Source organism: Rattus norvegicus, chromosome 9 (assembly GCF_021556685.1).
Source record: "Rattus norvegicus strain SHRSP/BbbUtx chromosome 9, alternate assembly SHRSP_T2T, whole genome shotgun sequence".
In the NCBI taxonomy this organism is placed as follows: Eukaryota; Metazoa; Chordata; class Mammalia; order Rodentia; family Muridae; genus Rattus; species Rattus norvegicus.
Genome location: NC_141542.1, coordinates 123,620,951 through 123,645,000, shown reverse-complemented (window position 1 = coordinate 123,645,000; position 24,050 = coordinate 123,620,951). Strand labels below are relative to the sequence as shown.

General features: G+C 42.8%; 1 protein-coding gene across 3 annotated transcripts in view; it reads right to left on the bottom strand.

Moving 5' to 3' along the window:
* L3mbtl4 (L3MBTL histone methyl-lysine binding protein 4) overlaps nt 1-24,050 on the bottom strand; it is a 533,749-nt gene that overhangs the window by 181,796 nt on the left and 327,903 nt on the right. For all 3 annotated transcript variants that reach the window (XM_087564391.1, XM_087564392.1, NM_001433416.1), the window contains 2 exon segments: nt 19,945-20,059; nt 1,490-1,592 (listed from right to left, as the gene is read on the bottom strand). In XM_087564391.1, the coding sequence (XP_087420517.1) occupies nt 1,490-1,592; nt 19,945-20,059 (218 nt within the window).

The window sequence follows — 24,050 nt, the reverse complement described above, 5'->3', positions numbered from 1 at the left end:
CTCCAAATTCACTAAGCTGTCCCACTGTTTGCACCGTTGTACATCTATGGTGTTTTCTTCGTTTGACTTGTTTTGTTTTTCTCCCTATGCTTTACTCACTGTTGCTTTATATTCTAGTTGAGCAACCAAGCGCTGGGGATGATTTGGTAGACAATGCACATCAAACACTCTCATATCGATGATTAAACAACCCAATTTAAAGCAGCAAGCAGCCTCTGTTTCAGACATACTGGGTCAGTAAAGAGTTTAGAGAAGCTCTAGAACTGGGAAAGTATACCCAAGGCACTCTGGCCTCTTCAGAATCCCCAGAACAGGTGAGCCAGTGAGGTCACACAGTGATGCTGGCAAGGACGCTTTGAAGAAGAGGAAAGCATGGGGGATACCGCTGGGCAGGGAACTGCCAAAGTGTTCTGAGCCTCAGCTCCACAACAAAGTATCTTCAGAGGGCTTTGTGGAAGGACTGGCTGCAACATTAGGACTTGGTTACACTGGAAGAGGATGACTCAAATCATTGCAAAGGAAGCACCAAGAAGAACCTGCCACTCCAAAAATTGCAAAGAAGGCAGAATACTGTGTGAGACTCCCTTGAGTATTGTCAAATGGAATTCTGTGGTGACATAATTCTCTTACACATCCCAGCCACAGATGACCACTGAGTGCTTGAAACATGGCTATGATTGGGAGAGGACATTTTCATATTCTTTAATTTTACTGAATTTTAAATGAAGCAGAATCTTGGGGCTAGCAAACAACAGATTAGAATTTACAGCTTGGATTACATGCGTGTGCGTGTGTGCACACACACATACACACACACACACTCATATAAGCATATACACAGGCAAACTTAATAGTAGGCAAGCTTAATATTGGTTCTTTTCAGTTTTAATTTACGTTCTATTACTAGATCATTAGTATGAATAAATTCATCTGTGAATAACTTTACAAACTAATGAGGATAGAAACAATGGCAATGGCTCCTGAGTTTATTCAATTATATTTCTTTTATAAGTGCCATGTTCTCTGTATTCTTTGGAACACCTAAAACACGCAAAACAATTTCACTTTCATTTCATATTCTTTAACAGAACCATCTATTTGGCAAATGAATAAAAAGGAGAAAAAGGAATTTAAAGTAAACAGAAGACAGGAGGGAAAAAGGAAAGCGTCTCTGGGATTTTCCACACGGGAGACTCAGCAGGTACAGAGATGATTTAGAACAAGCAGAGACACAGGCAGGGGAAGGCATCGGAGAGGGGGCACTTTAGGGAAACCCTGCACAGCAGAGGCTTCAAGTCAGACTTAGAAATGCCTCCTCAGCCCATGGCCCGCCCACGTCAGAAGAGAGCAGATGGAAGGGCTGGTTAAGGAAGTGTCTCAGCATCTCAGCAGAGGAGAAAGGACAGTGATGGACCAGCAGGCTCTGAGACTCAGTTATGAAAGGCTTTCATTCATCCGTAAGATGATTTAAGTTTAAAACAGTCTTTACCTGTGGTGTCCTGCATAACGCGGACCTCGGATGTGTCCTATCCCTCGGCACCCAGGAGTAGGGCATGAAGGTTGACCTGGAAGGATCTTCACATGCTCTGACCCTTCAGGAAGTAAAAGAACAGGACTTAAAAACTCCCACCGAAGAACTGGAAATTCTGAAATACGTAAATGATGTCACATGAATCGTTACAAACTAAGTCATCACAACAACCAAGGACTATGATGACTGATTTATAAAATGTGGCAAAGCCTGCAACAGCTGTCACTGACTCCACCATAGCACAGCTCGCCATCATGGAGAAGAAAATGAGAAAAATTTTAAAAGGAAACATAAGAAAGGTCACTTATTTTTCAGAGATCAGTAGTGGCAGAGGCCACACGGCCACAAGCTGATGATTGACTTCCATTATATCTCCACAACCAAGCCAGTGGGACGAAAGCCCAGCACCGTATCCCTATTATACAAACACACATGCACGCACACACACACACACACACACACACACACACACACACACACACACAGACATACAGAGACACACACATTCTCTCACACACAGAGACATGCACATACAGACACAAACACACATTCACACACTCCCACAGACACAACCAGATATACAAGTGCACACATACTGCAGACACAGTCACACACCTACATACACTCACACACACAGACACATGCACACCAACACACGTTTGTGCACATGTACAGACACACACACTCATGCACACAGGCATATGCACACATGGAGACATGGCTCATGGAATGCTCCATCCTATCGTCTCTTACTAACCCGGGAGGCATGTGTCTTAACTCTGTTTTACCTTTCCTTTCCCATCTCGCACACTTCTACCTCAGGCCCAGCAAGCCACCAGCTCCCCTTCCCATTCTCTGGATCAGTGTTTTCCCATCTCCTAGCTCTGATATCTTCTGACTGTTGTGAAATGCTCCCCACAGCCCTGTGCAGAAGACCTTCTTCTCTGGGTACCCATGTGGCAGACATGAATCTTCTCCTCCTCCTCCTCCTCCTCCTCCCTTCCTCCTCTCCCAGACCTCCTGACTCCCATCTTCCTGGACACAATCACCAATCTCACTCTCACTAATTGGTGTGTGTTACCATGTCACTGGGGTAGACTGTGGCTTCTGAATCACGGAACTTCACTCTGTTTCCAACAGCTGGCCCAGGTAAGCCCAGAGGCCACCCACTTTCTGTCCACATGCACAATCCCACTACTGGAACCACTGACCTTGTCTCCAGTCGACCATACACAGTGGACCATACTGGGACTGCTTTGCCCCACATTTACTGAGACGGCAGTCCTGCTGATGACAGCAGCCTGTCTCTGTCCCTCTGGCTTGCTCAGGAGCTCCAGCTGTCCTCAGCTTTATCAGGGTGTTGTTAATCAGTCCATCTATTTCCCTGCCTCGGTTCCCTCTCAGCAGAAGCCCACTCCCTCATTTAACTTGACGCTCTATTTGCCATTCTTGGACACCCTCTTGCAAATAACTGAGCTCAAGCTCCTTTGAGTATTTATCACTCTCGCTATGTGAAGGGGAACTCAGTCAGGTCAACTCAGTCAGGCAGCCCTCAAGTGTTTCCCAGTACATTCTGGGAGGGAGGGTAGGCAATGACCATGCATAGTGCTGACTCTGCAAAATCCTCCACTCACCTCCTGGCTCTGCTGTAGGCAACTGATCCTGAATGCTGCCAACTGGGAAAACGGGAACCAGTGGACAGAAACTGTCCCCTCCTGCCTGCCTGATCTCATGGCTGGTCCCCTCCCCCTTTCCACTGCAATGCAGGGAGCAAAATCTTCTCTTCAAAGCAATCTCCTCACTGCTGTTGCCTGGACTCAGTGTTTGACTCTTCAGGATCTTGGAGCTATCACATTGAGAAACTAGCCAGAATTTAATTACAATCTAATTTTGTGCATTACACAAAGGAACCTTAAACACAAACAACAGAGCCCACATTCCTCCCTCCCCAGCGGCCATTCGCTCTTTCCCTCCCCAGCGACGTTTACTCTTTCCCCTCTGCAGACTAATGTCTTGAAGAGTGGCCTCTGTTTCTTCAAACCTCACTACTAACCCACACTAATCTACCCTCCTTGGTCATTGTCATGGTCTATATGGGCTTATAACAGTGCCAGGGAGTGACACTATTAGGAGGTATGGCCTTGTTGGAGTAGGTGTGTCACTGTGGGTAGGGGCTTTAAGACCCTCATCCTAGCTGACTGGAAGTCAGTATTCTGCTAGCAGCCTTCAGATAAAGATGTAGAACTCTCAGCTCCTCCTGCACCATGCCTTCCTAGATACTGCCATGTTCCCACTTGATCATAATAGACTGAACCTCTGAATCTGTAAACCAGCCCCAATTAAATGTTGTCCTTATAAGAGTTGCCTTGGTCATGGTGTCTGTTCACAGCAGTAAAACCCTAAAACAGTCATGAATAATATCAACACAGGAAACCTACTTCAATTACAAATGAAATAATTGTTCTGTTGGTATCCATTTATTTTGTTAGAGGATGTGAGCTCAAATCTGTTTTGCCTCTGTGAAACCAACGTGTAGCTTGATACACAACTGGCCCTTTGTAAGTGGTTGTAAATGAATAAGGGTGCGATAACCTAGAGTTCTTCCTGTGAGGCGCTCATAGGCTAGAAAAGAAGCTAATTGTGACCATAAAGTCACAATGCAGAGTATATTGTGTTGCATGAAATACTAAGCAAGACTGGGTGATATTAGAACCCTAATGCCTGGTGATATTAGAATAAATACTTCAAAATCCCATACATTTATTGGACAACAGAAAACTGTCTTAGATATCTCCTGAGCTTGAAACAAATTGAAGGACAAATAGAGAAAACTAAGAATTGCTTCATCCAGGGCTAGGCATCGCTCAGAGTTACACAGCAAGCGCTTGCCTCCAGGTTGCAGAGTTCAAACTGAATTAAACTGCCCCCAGGAGACAGCTCTTAAAAAAAACAAATAAAAACTAACTCTTAAATAAGCCAGAGGGTCTGGTACTTAAAAATTAAAATTAAAAATTAAAGCCCTTAGTTGTGAAATATTCTACCATATTTAGTAAAAGGGGATCTTTCAACTTATTATAAAGAAGAGGGATGCATGAGAGAAGAAATGAGAACACAAATAAGACTTCTTCTCATCTTCGTCTTATGATTTCCACACATTATGTGTACTGTGTGAGATCCCACCACGTCTCAGAGACCAAAACCAAGCAATCAGAAACCATTTCCATCACCTACATGCCGCTTAGTAATGTGCCGCATACAGAAAATGCTAATTAATAGTATTTTCTGTAATATTTTAACACCCTGGATTAAGTTAAAGTTATTTTTAATTTTAACCCAGGCTTTGTGTCTCTGATCCCTGATGGGCACCATATTTCTCTGCTTATTAGAGCTGAGGGGAGAGGCATGGCCTGAGGGATTGGAGGAAGGTTATCACATTAAGACCACAGCAAAAGACAAAACAAAGGATGAAGAAGAGCCTGAAATAAAAATGCATTGATCCCAGTCACTTTCTCAATGAGTTCTGAATGCTGAACGGTTGATGGTCAACTCTCTGTTGGGGGAAAAGTAACCTGTAAATTCTGGAATGATTTTCATCACTGACTCTAAGAAAAAAAGAGGCCTATGATCAAGTTAGTGTAGTCCCTGCCCCCCATAAAGTAGTATTTATGCCAAGAACATCTCTCTTGTAATTGGACATTTAGAAATGCAAGTCTTAAGAAAAAGTTTCCCTGCTCTAAATTATGTCTCTAGGGAACTGGTCCCAGACCTGTCCCCATTTCCTGGGATCATCTCTCATCCTTTGCTGACTCCTGACTCTCTTGGCTAGAATGGGAATCTTCACATCTAACTTGTTATCACTGTGTCTCTGGCAGTCACTCACACAATGCCTGATCCAGGATGGCTACTTGATAGGGGTGTTTTCTGAATAAATACGGACAATAGCAACTAACATTGGGTCGCTGGTTAGGAGGACTTACCACAGCCATGGGAATAACCACTGCTTTAGTCTTGGTTCAGTTCAAGTTCAGAAGTCTGTCTCTGACCCTCTAGTATGAGATACTTGCCATGTCAAGTCTAAGTTTCCTTGGACATGGGTAAACAGAAGGGCCAGGGACTTTTTGCAAGGACAAAGAAGAAGAAGAACAAAAAATGTCTGCATAAACTGGAAATTATCTGACTTGTTCATCCTAACATGGGACAGAAATGGGACCTCTAAGAATCAGGGACTCTGTAGTCATTGGCACACAGGCTGTCTTTTTTGGCTGACCTTTTTTCAAGGTCACCGTGTACCGATCTAAGGTGGCACCCATTTGGCATTTGACCACAGGAAGACCTGTTAGAAGGGTGAAGGAGAGGCATCGCTGTCCTGTGCCACCTGTCTCTGAAGTCCTCAAAGGGAAGATGTGAACTCCCTGAGATGACAGACAGAATGGAAATCAAAGCACCGGGAAGATGACAAAGTTGTAACTTTGACCCCAAACATTCACAGCCCTCAGACCTGCCACCAGAGAAGAAACATGGAGCACAATGAGCCCTCTTCCAGTAAACAACTGTGAATGGGTTGTGCAGTCCTGGCATCTGAAGAGCATTAAGCTAAAATAGCAATTCTGTTGCCTTTCCTTTGTTAAAACCAGTTGATTTCCCTTTTTACAGAAACAGAGTTGCTATGGCATGCGATCTGTTACATGCAGACCGGACATGATGGGGCCGTCAAAGCAGTAAGAGATTGTACTGATGGCTGGAAAGCCGGAAAGGGAGCTGGCTGTCCTTTCTCATTTCCAAATGCCCTTCCTGGTGACCAAGGGATATAAGCCACTGTGAAAAGGATGGATTTTTTTGCAACCAGAATATGTCATAGTCTGGAGCCGTCCTCCCCACAGCCCCAAACTGGTCACAGCCTCTTTCAGAAGCATCGCTCCTTCAGGTGTGCAGAAACCCCAGAACAGGGGCAGTGTTAACACGGATGAAAACAAATGAAGAGGGCCCGTCTATCTAGATGCACACCAGTCCAGAGAGCTCAGAGACCGCATCAGAGAAGGAGGACTAGACTGCGTCGTCTTTGGCCTCATATTGACGACTCCTTGCTGAAAACACACTCACTTAACCCACTTCCTTTGGCAGGTTTTAAATAACACAGCCTCAGTTCTCCACCGTAACACGCAAACACTGCTGCTTGGAAAGGTAGACAGATTTAAATGTCACTGATAGCAGTATGAGAACACTTAGTTTTAAAAACGACCGCTGAGACTTTATTTGTTCTTTTAAGGAGGAGTATAGAAGTATCATTCATTCCCTATATTCCATAGTCTCAAGATACATCACCAACAAAATGGAAAGTCCCGGTCTTCTTGGAACTTAGCTTCTGCTGGCATAAATAGAATATACAGTAAGAGGCTGAGCATAACACCGGGGAATGAACGCAGTATGCAGGCATACACCAGGGAGCAAACACAAAGTGATGTGCACGTGGTGGGGAAGCGTCTTAAGACAGGGCAGTCGGGGTCCTGCAGTTAGTAAGATGAGACACTGGGACACTGGCTGAATGCTTGAGCCACTGGGACAAGGGAAGAGAGGGTGGTGAGTGGTGATGTGGTCGAGATAAAAGAGTCTTCCTTCTGTTTGGGGATGGAAGGACAAAATGGAGAATGAGCGGATGGGACACCCCTGCCTGACCTCCATTTGCTTCTTGTTCTAGGCCAAGCTTGAGCGGGCTGTCGGTAACCCCTCCATCAGCAAGCTCCCAAGAGGCAAGGCCTGACTGGCAGAGTGGATGCTGGCTGCCCAAGGGATGGGATGGGATTTCCAGGGAGTTCATGCCAATAAAGGAAAGTCTCAGGACCACCAACTGGAAACTCTAAGGGGTAGACACAGAAAAGGCTGGGAGGAAGGCTAAGATGGTAGCCAGGGAAGGAAACTCAGGAGAGAACACCAGAGAATCACAGAGACCCAGATGCTGAGGGAGAACCACTGGGCATCCCACCCGCTTCTGGGTTTGGCAAAGGCCATTTTCATGAAAGATGAGGAGACTGGTGGGAGCAGAGAAGTTCAGACTGAGAATTCAGTTTCAGGATTTATCTAGAAGGTGGAATGAAAATGATTACTAAAGAGTGGACTTAAGATACTTACCTGGCAGGGGAGATACCATGATCACGAAGAGTGGACTTAAGGTTAAAATATCATTTTCACTGGCCTTTTTGTAAAATAATAAAAATATTATTTTAATATTCTTTTGTCTGAGTGACAATGATAATTCCTTAATTAAGGGTGAGGAGATAACGTCAGGAAAGCCGCAAATGTAACGGGGGGCCAATAGGGGCCAAGACAGCAGGTGCCCAGGGGGTGCCACATCCCTGGTGGGGATGATAAAAGTGTCCACTGTGCCTTCTGTGCTCTCAGCTAAGGCAGCGAGGTCATCAGTGGAGTGTGGGAGGGGGAGCGGAAAGATACCTCACAACTAGATAAAATACACTGTTCATGAGTGCACATCTCCCTTTTTTTCAAGTAAGTAAGGTTTTAAGGCCTTTATTTGAAATTCGAAACTGTAAAGCTAGATCCTACTTTTCTATCTCACATACTTATTTGTAGCTAGCAAAATTTTAGTGAAATAATTAGCATTTTGTGTGGGGGAGTGCAAATAAGTACCGTCTTTAAAGTGCAATTACAAGTCATTCCCATGATCCTCTCCTGACCAATGCCTATTGTACTAGAATAAATAACTTCCCAAGCACCAGGAACTTGAGTCACCAAAGGTCATGGTTGCTTATCTTAAGGTTTCTGGATGTGATGTTTTAATATGGATATAGAACAGGAAAGTAATGGTTAAGTGGAACTACAAAAAGGAATTTTTGAAAATTCCCTAAAGTGTAAATTTTATACTTCCTGGCTAATCTGGAAAAAACCATTCTTGGAAAGGTACCTTTCGACTTTCTGTAGCACAGAAAGCCATTCAGAACTGGGGCGTCCTGAGGACCGGCCCGTGCAACAGGAGTCTCTCACATAGCAAAGGTAAGGAAGACAAAAATGGTTGCCCAAATGTCCCTACCATAGACCCGATGGAGTTCCCTAGAAGCTAATCCAAGGGGGAATACTATCTTAGGCATTATTAATTATTTAAAAGGAGTAAGAAGTCACTCTTCTAAGGAAGAACAGTCAAACATTTTCTTTGCAAAATTGTAAAATGTCTTTATCATACATGAATCAAGCCCCATACAGGTGACTGATGAATTATGCAAGTCTCCCTGAAAAATATGTTATGACATATAAACAGAACTTTGGAGGAAAATAAGACATTCTAAATCAGTGTATCAAATCTGGATAAAGATTTTAGACTGGGCTGTGTGTATGAGGGGCAGAACTAATTAACTGCCTACACACACACACACACACACACACACACACACACACACACACACATCTATCTATCTATCTATCTATCTATCTATCTATCTATCTATCTATCTATCTATCTATCAACCAACCTGTCTGTCTATCTACACACACACACACACACACACACACACACGTAAGTATGATAACATTTAAAAGCAAGTCCTTACATATTAAGTTTGAGATATTTCTCCGTTCAAATATACCATAGTATTTCAAAGTAAAGAATTTATCCCCCACTATATTATCTCTAACTATTTAAACACACAAAATTGGGCGTCTGGTGCTATAGAAAAGTATGGACCTTTACAGAGATGCTTCCAACCCCATAAAGCAGCCAGGAGAATGGCTTTCCTGCAGCTGTACACCAGGACAGACTTGCAGATGCATTGTGCGCTGGTTTAGCTGTGATTTACTTGTGCAGTTCTTTATGGAGGGGGCTCTTCACTGCTTGTCTGCTGTGTGCTTTGTAAATACTTCTTCCATTTCTGCAGGTTGCCGCTCTGTAGTCTCCCTCATCTGCAGTAACTTTTCCACTACATTGCCAATGGTTTGCTTTTACTTCTGTTGCCTGTGTTGTGAAATTCAGAAGCTTACTCCTAAAACCAATGCCAGAGCCAGGCAGTTGCAAGCCTGAGATCCTAACTCTAGGGAGATTAAGGAAGAGAGCCTGACTATGGTGAGGCCAGCTGGGTCTTAGTGAGTTACAGGCTAGGGGAACCACATAGGTATAGCTTGTCGTCTCAGATATAGCAAAGCCACAGATAAGCAAACCTATGTCAAGTAGCTGTTTCTCTATGCTCTCTTCTGGAAGGTTTGCAGCTTCAGGTCCTAACACTTAAGCTGTAAATGTATTTTAAGTTAATTTATGCATACAATGTCAGGGTCTAATTTAATTTTTCGCCATGTGGAGTAGTTGGAACAGTTTCTGATGAAATCCCCCTTCCTCTCTTCCTCCCTCCCTTCCTCACTGTATGTATGTATGTATCTCTCTCTCTTTCTCTCTCTCTCTCTCTATATATATATATATACATTATATATATATATATATATATATATATATATATATATATATGAATGTAATCAACAAAGAGACACTAGCTTTATCCCTTCCAATCTGGATGTCTTTAATTTCTTGTCTTCCAAGCAACATGTTGAATAAAAGTGTTGAATGTAGGCATTCTTTTCCTGTTCCAATCTTAGTATGGTCTTAGCTGTGAGCTTGTCATAATGGTTTTATGTTGAGGACCTCTCCTGCATTTCATTTTTTTGGAGTATTTTTGTCATCGAAGTATGTTGAATTTTGTCAAAAGCATTTTGTGCATCCAGTGACATACCCACCTGGTGCCCGTCCTTTATTCACTTCATACATTACATCAAATTTATTGATTTGCATCTGTTGACCTCATTCTTGAGTTTTGGGGATATATCTTACTTACATGAGCTATTTAAGTATTTCAGTACTTTTGGTATTTTGTAGAGAAGTTTTGCATTTTCGTTTATCAGGAATTATTGGCCCACATATGTCTTCCCTTTTAGTAAGCATGTCTGGCCTCAGCATCGGGATGAGTCTGGCTTTGCAAGGTGAGTTTGGAAGCAGCGCATCCCTTTCAATTCATCTCTTTCTCTCTCTCTCTCTCTCTCTCTCTCTCTCTCTCTCTCTCTCTCTCTCTCTCTCTGTCTGTCTGTCTCTCTCTCTCCCTCTCTGTAAATATATAACATGTGAAAGTACCCATGAGAGACAGAAAGCTACTAAGTAGGTCCCAGTTTGAGTGGATTCTACCAGGACATGAAGAGAGAGATTTTCACCTCCTTCCTTGGTTTCAACATGTTTGTCAAGTATGAGCGGTCTTCTGAACGTAGGGCTCTCTGATGTGTTAAAATGTAATTTTCCTGCTTCTCGGCTGCTCTGAGTGACTCTACCTTGTCCTCCGTGATGCCCACCATCTAGGTTGACGGTTGGGTGTAAGCTGCTCTGCTGGGCTGAGACGTGTTTCCCCCTGATGGTGACTAGACTTGCTGTGCAGAACTTGCTGAATTCAGAACCCAGCACTGTGATAGGCTGTGCAGTCTCAACTCAGCTAGATTATTGGTGTTTTTTCCCTAGCTGCTGGTATTGTGAAACCATTTGGTGGGAGGTTACATAAGGGATTCTTCTGTCCTAATTGCTTCCATCACAAAGCAAGTGCATTGCAATAAAAAAAGAGAACGAAGGCTTCAGAGCCAGTGAAGGGAGTGTATCTCTGTCAATCTAAGACACATAAACTGCCCATTAAAGAATAAAAACTTACAGAACCACATTCCTTTTCCTCTGCTTTACAATTTGTTCAGACAATAAATGTAGAGAGCTGGCACTGGTTTCCGCCTTCCACCCTCCCAACAGTGAGTGCTCCTTGCAGTAAACAAGTCCTTATTTGGCTATGTCTGCCTGACCCAATAGCTTCCGCATAGTGACAGCCTATCTACATGACCCACGTGGCTTGCTAGGACTGGCCAGTGCTAGCTATTTAAGTGTGGTGCAGGGCGTTCCCCGGGAGGACAGAGAAGAGAGAGAGAGAGAGAGAGAGAGAGAGAGAGAGAGAGAGAGAGAGAGAGAGAGAGAGAGAGTCAGAGGAGAAAGAGAGACTCGGAAAAGAGAAGAAGAGAGAGTCAGGAGAGAGAGAGAGTCAGAAGAGAGAGAGTCAGAAGAGAGAGAGGTCAGAAGATTGTATCAAGGTTCCTGAGTAAAACTGCTTGAAGAAGATCTCCTGTGGTCGTGTCTTCCTTGCTGGTCGAGGTTGGGCGCGGCAAATAAATGCTTTTAATATTCAGGAAAGCAGCAAAGGAAAGCAGCAGTAAGGAGAGTTAGAGTATCTAAGGGACTGGTTATCTTGTAGGAGAAGGTCTACAGTACAGAATGAACAGCTGCATTTCACCCCCACTACTGCCTTAATGACCTTTATTTCCATGATTACAAAAATAACATTGCATAGAGAAGACCTGTGAGAAGGTTGGAGTGCAAATAAATGTAACAGGACTCTTCAGAATGCCACTAGGGGTGTGTGTGTGTGTGTGTGTGTGTGTGTGTGTGTGTGTGTGTGTGTGACAGCAGATGGGGGTCAAGTCTAGTGGATCATACCAGAAATGGTGGAGTAGCTATGGCTGTTCAGAGTACTTCTGATTTTGTAAACATCTCAATCCTGGGAGTGTCTCATAGGGTATATCGCCCAGTGGCTATTGCTGGATGGACATCTGCACAAAGCCACTCTCCAAAGACCTATGTGCTAAGTCTCTCTTCCACTAAAGATAGGAGCCTTATGCAGAGCTTACAAGCTTTGCTAACAAAAAGAGATTCAGCTTTCACTTTCTCACTTCTGTGGAGTATCAAAGCATTCTTGAAAAAAGTAAGCCAAAAAGCTCAGAGTTTCTAAATATGTAATACAGTTTCCAGCTTCCTAAGTTTGTCTCTCCCTGGCATTCTCCGTATCCCAGGTTTGTGTAATTTCAACGTCTTCCTTCTTGTTTACTTAAAATGCTGAGTGAAGAAAACCCATCACCACTATATAGTTCTCTTCCACGTGAAGAACATAATGTCTGTGTTCATTAAAAATATTTGGTTCTACGTTTATCGTTACGAGTCATTTAAGGATACACCTATTTGTAACATAAACCATCGAGGCCTACTTAGCTTTTTTTAATACCACGAGAGACAAATGAACAAAAGGTTTTGCAGGAGATTAAACACCACTAAGCTTGCTTTGAAAGCAGCCCTGGAATTGGCCTCCCCCTCTTCCCTTCTTCCCAATTGTGAAAAAAGACAGTCTAGTCACCAAGGAGACATGTGTTCCTTTTCTTATGTTAGCACTAAATACTAACATAGGCATCACCCAAAGTAACCATCCAATAATCTGTGTGTATGAGACAGCCATGGAAGTGCCAGCCTAGGCAACAGTGTGGGTGTGCACTCACGAGGGAGAGGGGACTAAGTGTCCTCCTAACCCATAGTTTCCTAAGGCAAAAGTTATGTCTCATGGGAATTTGCAAGTTCCGCCACACAGCAGTTAATACAGTAGAGATATAAAATTTATCTATCCAGTGGTAGCCTGCTTCCTTGGGTTGCATCATCAGCCGTCAATCAATGACTCCATCTAGGAAGCTTCCATGATTGGTTCCTATAGGGGTTTGCAGATAGGAGAACAATCCCTGACCAAGCCTCTTTCCTTCTCCCTGGATGGTCTCTCAAGTAAGATTAAAATCCTCTCAGAGAAATCCTGAAAGATATGTTGCCTAAACAAAGATTTCCGGTCTTCCTACGTTCTTGAACTCTGTAAGCCTATGACCAGAGGTAAACCACAACTGGGACATGGTATGAATGCTGGGTCTTAGTGTTCTCCCGCCCACCTCATGACTTTCAGAAGTTGGCAACTATTCTCTTTGCAACACTCACAGAGCTGGTCTATACATTTGATATAGTGCCTCTCAACTCTTAACAGAGACTGGGGGTGAGTGGAGTCATCTAGCTATGGGGTGTGAGGCAGGCCTCTGCCAAAACATTTGGATGAAGTACTAGAAGCCCAGGACATCGTGTAGAACAAAGTGATGTCTGCCATCACACTTGCAGAAGGCAGACGCTGTGTAAGCCCTTTACCAAGGAGTGTTTTAAACAGATAATATCATTAAGGCTGTAAGCACATTTTGAAATGTATTATTTTTTCTTGATAAGTCTATCATGTAAATCTGTAATTAGGGACTTCTAAAATAGCTAACTTTTTAAAGCACAATATGCTGTAATTGTCTATTAAGTCAATGAGTACTCAGGGACTCTTAAAGCTGCTGATTACCTTCTTGCTGTGTTTTGGAAGAACAAGTACTTCCAGAAAGGTTCTTTCCACAGTTCTCTTTAAAATAGAACAGGTTTGAAAATGTGCTGATACCTGCCAGGTTAGCACACTTCTTACGTTACTACTGGAATGGTCTCAACCATCACTGAATTTATCGTCCCATATGAGGACTGTACTCAGACTGACTTCTATTTCATAAACCAAGCAAACTTTTATCTAATTGAATAAAAGTTATCTGTTCTCCAGAGTCCCATGATAAAGCCTGTTAGAGGAGACACTATCAATTGTTCATTTCTCAACAGACTGTCACTATTTTATCTCACTTAACAGGATACACAATAGGCTGGACCATATGGTCCATTTCCAACTCATTCTGTCATGTATATGTCTGCTGTGTAATGAATCCAAACTGAATCTTGTAACTAGCTGTGTTCTGTGATGCTCATTTATGTCTAATAGTTAAACTGATTAGCCCTATTCCCCATGTCCTTAACATGAACAGCAGAGGCCGTATGGGCTATCATTATGGTACACACAAGTATTCTACCAGCTTTGTAATTACTTCCAAATATAAATCAAACAGAAGCTAAAGAAAGAACAATGACAAAACTATTTAGGCCTGGAAACCAGTTAGGAAATCTCAATATCTGCCTGCCAGATTCCCGTTCATGAAAATGTCCTTTCTCGGTTATGGGGGTTGTCTGGCCTTTGGCTCTCCTGTGAGGCCTGATTAGACAAACTCCATAGCCACAGTTAAAAACGTTACTCCACCAAAGGAAGGTATGGAAGCACACACTTGTAATCCTAGCACTTGGGCGGTTAAGACAGGAAGATCACAAGTCTGAGGCCATCTTGAGCCTCCCATATAACCCACCTTAAAGAAGATAAGAAGGAGGAAGAAGAGAGGGAGAGAAGGAAAAGAAAAGGAAGAGGTCTGCAGGTAAGAACCCAAGATGGGCTCTGAGAATAAAGTGTTGGGGACACAGGTGATGATTCTGCTCTTAGATGAGCCGTAGGTATCCATTTGGAGATGCTAGACCAAGGACAAGCACTGGCACAACAGCCACTGTCTCCCTCTCAGGACATGACAGTGTGACCTGGAAGGCTTCTCTAAGAAGATAAATCTGAATGAATTCTCAAAAAATCTATGGCAAGAGCAAATGAACCACATTAGAAATAGAAGACAGTATAGCTAAAGGCTCTGGGGATAGTTTGTGTTCAAGAAGCTGAAACAACAGAGAAGACACGGAAGGGAGCAAAGTGGGGTCAGAGATGTATTCTTCTACACCAATCTACACACACACACACACACACACACACACACACACACACACACACACACACACACCACAGTTCCATTTATCTCTCCTTGTGCTGGCACTAAAGTGGGCACGTCGGGCACCTCAGTATAATCTGGAAGTCCCTAAATGAGCCTGAAATTGTCTCCATTGTTGATCTGTTTCATTTGGTTCTGGGGCAGCTTTGTATTTCTAGGAAAGGACCCCATCTGGCTCTGTCCATATGCAACAGGCTGTTAGACAAGTGGATGATGAGCCTTGGCCATCTTTTCCCTTTAATACAGCCAGGTGGGTTATGGAGGGGTCCTATAAATTACAACCTCAGAAAGAAGGCAGAATTTTCAGAGAAATCATAGGTGAGCAGCAGCTTCAGAGAGAGAGAGGGGTGGGGGAGGTGTATAGGGGCTAGAATGAACAGCTAGGGATCATTCTTTGTGGGAGGACTGTCTTGAAGCCTAACTCCAGAGGGTTGCCCAAAGGTCTACCAGGGACTCCTCTTCGAGGGAGGGAAGAGCTTAGACAGTTCCTTCCCTAGACCAAGCTGCTGGCCTTAGAGTTGCTGGCTAGCATTCAGCACTGCTAATATTGCCAGAAGGCAAACCTGCCTTCCCCTCAGGTATGATCTGGCTTCTGGCTTCTATCAACTGAATAACCTGACGCTGCTTGGGGCATATGTAAGAGAGAAGGAGGGATAGATGGAAGGAGAGACAGAAGGAGGGACACCGTAGAAGGAGATTTACCACTTTATACAGGAATATATGCAGGGTTCAGGGCAGGGCAGGACAGCTGGCCACCCATCTCTGAATAAATCAGTTCCCTCACCATTAGATTGAGCAAGCACAGAGAAACTGGTAATAATATATTCTACATGCATATCTTTGGTATTTCTCAAGGATACAGAACCTGTTCTAGGTTGACTGAGATTTTCTAGGAAGAGGGATCCAATAATCTGTCTGATGTCTGTGCAATCTTATACTCACACTAGGAGAGAGAAACTTAGTTTTCATTCTAATGGTTTTTCTAATATGAGAATGTAAGTAATGAGAGTCAAGTTTTATCAGGCGTGTTGGACCTCACAAAGAATGCTCAAGAACCTTCCCTGTGGCGCTTTGTGGAAGGAACAGTACCACCAGGATAGTATGTACCACCATATCCTTCCAAGTTCCGCCAGATCTTTTCATAGTGTGTGCCTCCAATCATTTCAGAACAAATAACTTCCATGCACCCTGAGAAGAAAGTCTGAGAGCTGCAGGTGGTAGCCCACATCGATGTGTGGTTAAAGCAACCGGCTGTTCCCGCTCAACTGTATGGTTTATAGCCAATGTGTCTTGGCACATTTTTATTGTCTGTTTTCATTCTTACCTAAAAGCATTGCAGAGGAGTTTCATATCACATATTTTATCTGTTTAAGCCTGGTTCCTGTGAGAGGACTTTGCTGCTGCTGCTGCTGCTGCTGCTGCTGCTGCTGCTGCTGCTGCAGGGTTATTTTTTAAGATTTGTTTTTATTTTTCAAGTTCTAGGTATGCTGGTGTGTGCATGTATGTGTGGGAGTTCAGTGCCTGCCGGGCTGCTGTTCTGGGGTCAGAGCCACACGCTGTGACACTGGACTTTTAAGGATTCATTTTCAATGCTTGAGTGTCACATAAGATTTGCACTAGGTACAAGGGACAGATTCAACACAGAAGACAAGGGGGTTATAAGCAGAGACTGAGAAGGGGTAGGAGGAGACCCAAGGAAGGCTCATTGTCTTAATCACAAATGAAGGGAAGGAGGCCAGGGCACATGTCTATAGTAGAGTCAATGTCGTGCACATGCAAAACACTGAGGAGACAGAGGAAAGAGAGGAAAGAGAAGGAAGAGAGCAGAAGAGACCTTACATAAAGGCAGGTTGTGTCCATTTTTACCTGACAACTAGAATTTTGAACAAATAGGTGGGAATGATTTTATTTGACCCTTGACATTCATAATGTATTCCGATTTTTACTTTAAAAGAAGTAAATTTAGTTCTCAGCTCGATTTGGTTTATAGCACTTGCTCATCATATTCCAGAATCGATAATTAATTTTAAATGCTTCGAGGTCCTCAATGGTAATCAATAGGCATGCAATGGTCAGCAAGTAGTTTCAGAACAGTACAATTTTAAGAGGCATGTAGGAGGGAAACACATCTTATTAATATTCTGAGCCAACAAAGAATACTGAAGGGACCTGGGAACCACCCATGCTTTCCAAGTAGCTTACTTCTTGCTGGTCAACAGATAGTTTCATCTAGAACTTGGACTTCCGGAGAACAAACCAGATTCTGAGAATCTCGGGAAACTGTGACAGAGCTCCAAAAGAGAGGGGACAAGAGACAGGGAGGGAAATCAGTGGAAGATAGAGGTGTGGCCTTAGGTTGAGTCACAGTTTGGGGCAGAGGCTCTATCAGAGCCTTACTGATACAGATCAGGATGCCTGCAGCTAATCATCAGACTGAGCACAGGGACCCCAATGGGGGGAGTTAGAGAAAGAACTGAAGGAGCTGAAGGGGTTTCCAACACCATAGGAAGAACAACAATATCAACCAACCAGATCCCCCAAAGCTCCCAGGGACTAAACCACCAACCAAAGAGTACACATAGAGGGACCCACGGCTCTCCAGACACATATGTAGCAGAGAATGGCATTGTCAGGCATCAAGAGGAGGAGAAGCCCTTGGTCCTGTGAAGGCTCATTGCCTCAATGTAGGGGAATGACAGGGTGCTGAGGTGGGCGTGGTAGGGGTATGGGAGAAGGGAAACTGGGAAAGAAGATAACATTTGAAATGTAAATACATAAAATATCCCATAATAAAAAAAAAAGAAGCTTCAGGGCGGTTTGACAAAAAGAGTGAGCCAGGCGAGCTGGAATAGAGAGAGCTCCCCCTACACTGGTGATGCTGGTTCACTCCTCTCCAGGCTGAAGTCGTCCTTATATAAGAAAATCACTGGTTGAAAAATGGGTGCTGGAGTGAATGGTGTCATGCTAATTGACAAGAGAACCTATGTCTTGGCATGCTGGGGTGTGCAGTTAAGAGAGAATGAGAAGCAGGATCTGAGAGGCAGGACAGATGGCCCAGTGAGTAATAGCACATCCCATACAATATGAGGACCTGAGTTCAAAGTCCCTGCTTTCTTAAAAGCTGGGCATGGCTGCATTGAGCAGCTGAGTTAGAGCAGGGCATCTCACTGGTCAGCTGATCTAGTTGAAATCCAAAGGTTCTAGTTCAGGACAAGGATACCTAATCTCAAGGCAATAAGTCAAGCAGCCACACAGAAGACACCCAGTGTCCTCCTCTAGCCTCCAAATGAACAGGCACCTATACCTGTACACTCACATGTATGCACACTCAAGCACACACATATGCATGCATACATGTGGGTGGGCGCACATGCACCATACATATCACACACACATTCATGCATATGCACATACACACATACATACACACACACACACACTCACATACACACCCACACTCACAGACACACACATGCACATATGCACACCACATACACTCATGCATGTACACACATGCACACACATATACACTCACGTCTATATAACACACTCATGCATCTACACACATAGTCATGCACATACACACTCATGCACATACATCCACATACATATACTAATATGCATATAATCATGTACGTATACACATACCCATATGTACATATACATATGCACATACACACATGCCATGAACATATACACACATGCACATATACACATGCACACTGACATACGTGCACACACTCATGCACATACACATACACACACTCATGGACAGACACACACACACACAAACACACATACATGCTGGATCAGCGTATAGCACAAACAGACATGCTAACATCTTTCCATGGCCAAGAACCTCTACAGATTGCTGTCTAGTCTCCCTCAGTCCCACCTTTGTAGAGTATTGGCTTGCAGCACTGTGTAAGTCGCCTGGACAAGCATGTTGATGATTTTGTTGAATTTGAGAGACCTAGCATTATGGAAAACACTCAGGGTCTTAAGTCAGGGATTGACAGAATGTCAATCTTTGCTTCAACAAAATGTAGTACATTGTCACGAAAGTGGTGAGACCTTGAGTTCTCAGAGACAAGCACCATCATCATTTGACAGCATCACTATCAGCTGTCCTAACTATTAGCATCCCAACATCAGCTTCCCTCACTATTAACATTCAGGTTTCCCCCTTAAGAAGCTGAGGGATGGAAGGAAGAGTCAGCAAGGGGAAGAAAACAAACAGAAGAATAGAGCATGTCAGAATGAAGGCCTGGAACTAGTGATTAGCCATGCCAGCCTAATAGGGTCAGAAGACTCCCTCAGACAAAATAAGGTATTCTAGTCAGAGGCTCATTAGAATTTAGAGTGTTTAATTTCCTCCTTAGCTGTAAGTGGCTACAAAGGCAGAAATAATGCAGGTCCCAGTAAAATAGAATGCTCCTTCACTTTTATTTTAAAATTCCTGAAGTTTTGAATATTTAATATTTTTTGAAAATTTTATAATTTGTTGTATAAGATAAAATTATCATAGGGTGCTTAAAGAACTGATCAAACTTTAATGACCAAAACTAGATGGGTTTAGAAATTCGGGCTAAGCTCTTCGAGCCAAATGGTAGAAAAGAAAGAAAACACGAGAATTGCTTTGGAAAACACGAGAATTATTTATTAGTGACTGTTGCAGCTCATCTGTCTAAAGCTTGTCCTTTGAGGCTTAATTGTGGATAACTGGCTTCCAGAGCAGCTAGAATGCTGATTAATTAATTCACCTATCTGTTACTATGTGTTCAAGTGACTATAATGACATAAATAAGCAACATTAACAGTGGAATTCAGGGCAAACATTTCCAAGCAATGACAAAGACCAAATCACTCACCATATGGCACTTCCAGCGGATGCCCTGTCACATCGCACCACCCAATGGGGTGGATGTCCTGACTGTCGGCATCCATCCAATAGTCATACTTGTGGTCCCAGCCATCGAAGTGAATCTGTAAAAAAAAGGGGAATTGAGGAATTACTCTTTGGTGATTACTACATCAACTATGCCTTCATTAAAATATTTGAAAGCAAATATCTGAAGCTGAAATGGAAATGGCATTTATCACACCTCACAGATGAAAAAAAAAAAAAACAGTATCTTAAATGTGCCATCATAGAGCTTTCTAACAAAGCCAAGAAAGGCTCCTGGTGCAAGCGTTCAGATAATTTAAAGAGGCAGGAAAAGGAAATATTTATCAGATGTTGATTAAAACTGGGAGGAGTAAGGGCGATGTATTTTCTCAGCTTAGAAGATTCTAGACTGACGAACAGGACACTTCTTATCCCCAGTGACTGCCCTGTAGACACCACGAACATCATGTCACAGGCATAGAAATGCCATTTGCAAAATTGCCGCCATTATGAGCCCATTTCTCATAACAAAAGTGTGAGTCAGAGCACAGAGGAGCCATCTGTCCTGAATTCTTGCAAATGAGCAGAGATTCAGAAATAATGGAGGCAGACAGAGAAGCTGGGGCCAGGGAAACAGCTCAGGAGTACAGTGCTTGCCTAGCAAGTATAGGCCTTAAGTTCAGTTCCCAGCACACATGGGAGGATAATTACTGGACAGATAAGATGTGCACTGGGACTCATGGTATATAGGGCAGGAGAAGAGTCCAGAAACCCATTTTGTATACAGGCTTATGATCATTTTGTGTTTTGTTAATTCAGTGCTGAGACATCCATGTACACATGCATACACATATGTACATACACACATGTGCACAAATACACACATGCATTCACATTTATATGATCCTACATATCTCAATTTTATATTATAAGAAATTAAAATTTAATGACTTGTAAAATAAAAATTAAATATTTATTTCTTGAATATACAGAACCATGTTGTAAAACAGGCTGTCAGGAGGAAAAAGTGAATTTTTTGTAAAGTAAAACAACAAACAATTCTACTATTCTCCTATATATTTTTGTTTGTATTGCCAATCAAATAGAGAATATAGCATTTTAATGTAAACTTGTTATTCATGCCAGGTATGATGACACACGCTTATCAATCCATCTACTGTAGAGGCTAAGGTAGGAGAAGCTCAAGTTATTGGCCAGCTTGGGCTGCAAAATGAGTTCAGGGTCAGCCTGGAAAACTTAATGAGACTCTGCTTTAAAATAAAAACTGAAAAAGAGAGACAGAGTTGTAACTCAGTGTCCAGTGATAATGGTTGAGCCAGTCCCTGGTATTGTGAAGTTCTAGATCCTCAGTACTGAAAAAAAAGAAACAATACCTAGATAAGAGAGGTCTAGAATCACGAAAGAATCAAGAGAAACATAAAATAGATCATATGCATGAGTGTATGGTATGTATATATGTACCTATGTATATATGTATATAGTGAGCCCCAATACTTTTCCTCAAGACTTATTTCTAAGCAAGTGCTTTTCAAAATGTGATTTCTAGATTAGTGGCATCAATACAAGATGGACATGTGTTAGGCATGCAGATTCCTGGATCCTCTTCAACTCCCTGAACCAGAATCTCTAATGTGTAGGACTTTGGCATATGTGTTCCTTCCAGCTGCATCAAATTGATGCTATGGCTTAAGAACCAATGAACGAGGAATGTTTTGAAGACATATTCCTGTCCACATGTATGTGTGTATGTATTCACAAGATTTTGCAGATGGGAAACATGTTTACATGCATGTTCATGTAGGGATCAGAAGCCAACATCTGATACTTTCCTCAGTTGCTCCCCATTTGCTTTATGACATCTAGCTTTTACTGAACCTGGAGCAAATTCATTCAGCTAGACCAGCTATCCAAACACAGGGATCCTTTGGCTTCACCTCCCCAGGGCTGGTACTGTAACACATACTTCTGGTCTTGGCTTTTTATAAGGGTGTTGAGGATGGAACTCAGGCTCTCATGATGTTGTGGCAATCAGTTTATCACCTAGTAATCTGCCTAGCTTAGAATACGGCATTTCTGCCAGACCTGGCCTTCTGGCTATTATAGAGTGATCTTTCATGCAAAACCTACATAGCTGGACAAAGTACACTTAATGACTGGGTTTTGCTGTGTTGCATTTGCTATATAGTTATTTTTGGTTTCTGGAACAGGGTCTTGGTATATACAGGATGACCTTAAACTCTCTACATATCCCAGGATGGACTTGAACACCACATTTACATCTTAGCCTCTCAAGTGCCACAGTCATACTAGAAAAAAAAAAGGAATCCCCAAGTAAAGGCAGGTGTTCCAAATGAGCCCTTAACGTCTTCTTGTAGAAATTTCCCTACTTGTAATCCAAGTCAGAGTGAAATTTAGCACAGCAGCCATCCTGTGCTGAGGACACACTGGCAGCAGTTCAGAGTTGGAAAAGCAGCAGGAAGTTCAAGGGCACAATGGGGGGAAAGAAACAGCCACAAAAATAGAAAGTTTTCAGGGGATGCTGACAAGACCTCGGTTGAATGAACGTGAGACTACATACTTGTAGTTTGACAAGTCAAGACACCATGTAAAGCCTGTGAGAAACAAAAACATGAGAGGGAGAGATCACATGTTGCTATGAGTGCAGAAACCAGTGGGACAGTCTTTAGTCAAAGTTTTGGAATTAGACGTGATTTCTAAAGCCATAGTTCTTGGAAAGAAAAGTCAATAGTGCTACTCCAGACCAAACCTATGAACAGGCTAAAGCCAAGAGCCAATGTGGAAAAGAATTACAAATAGCTACCTGCCTGACGTTGCCTTCATTTTAAAGAATGATCCCACTGTACATACAATCACTCCTGGAATCCAGTACACAGAGTAATTATTAGACATACACATAGACAGATGAACAGGGACAATGATTAGTGTTTAAAGAAGCATCCAGTAGGAACAAACTGAGATGATCCAGGTTTTGTTATTGACAGACAAGGACTTCAAAGTACCTATTAAAATATTTTCAAGAAAAACAGTTTTAATTAAACAGACAAAGAGTCTCAGCCTAGAAAGCGTAGAGATGAAGCGGGAGAAAGTTTGAGAACTTCATGCAAAAATCTTTGAGGTCGAAATGTTGCAAAATGAACAGTCTGTGAGAAGAGGCAGGGAAGGAGACAAATAGCTGTGAACAAAGGTGCACAGAAAGTACAACCTCAGGAACAGATAGTGCAGGGCTTGCATGATGAATGCTGCCCTGGATGGAGACTTGCCAGAGAAGATCAAGTCTAAGCTGCCAAAGGAAAGGACAGAGAAAGATTGGGAAAACAGTCACAGCAGAGTCAACCCAGAGGAGGTGGGCAAAATCCTCTCTACTTTGGCTCAAAACGCCACGTTACAAATTTAAAGGGGATGGGAAAACTCAAGTTTGACAAACAGAAAGGAGATAAGGGTTATGCAAATCATGGTAGGACAGGACAGTTGGCCAGCCTTGTGCCAGAAACAGGGGATCCATGAGTCGATGCAAATGCCTGCCAACTCAGGATTTTACCTTCTACAACAACATCCGCTGAGGATGGAGATAGAGAAACCACAATTAAAAACAGAGATGTAGTAAGCTGTGGAGCTTTGTTACAAGAAATCTGAAACATGGCATTTAAGGCTGGAGGGAAATGCTGGCAAATGATAGCTCTTCAGAGACGTGACGGAGAGGAAGGGGTGTGGAGGACAGGCAAGGTGAGGTAGGTCCTCACAGTGATCATGTCCAGTCAGTACACAGCAGAACAAGGCAGGAGAATCACAAGGTCATCAATGCCAAAAGATAACGCAGTTCATGATGTGTCATGCACTTTGACAGATACCCTTGACTTGCAGACAGAGAATGGCCTCCCTCAGCCCAACAAGGAGAAGAGGACATCTATAAGAAACCAACAGCGAGTGCCATATTAAATACTAATTTTTGTGGTGTGCTTCACACACATAAAAAAACAGCATGGAATCAAAACAGTAGATAAAGTTGCATTATTCATCCATGGTGATTTTTTCTATAGGAAATACAAG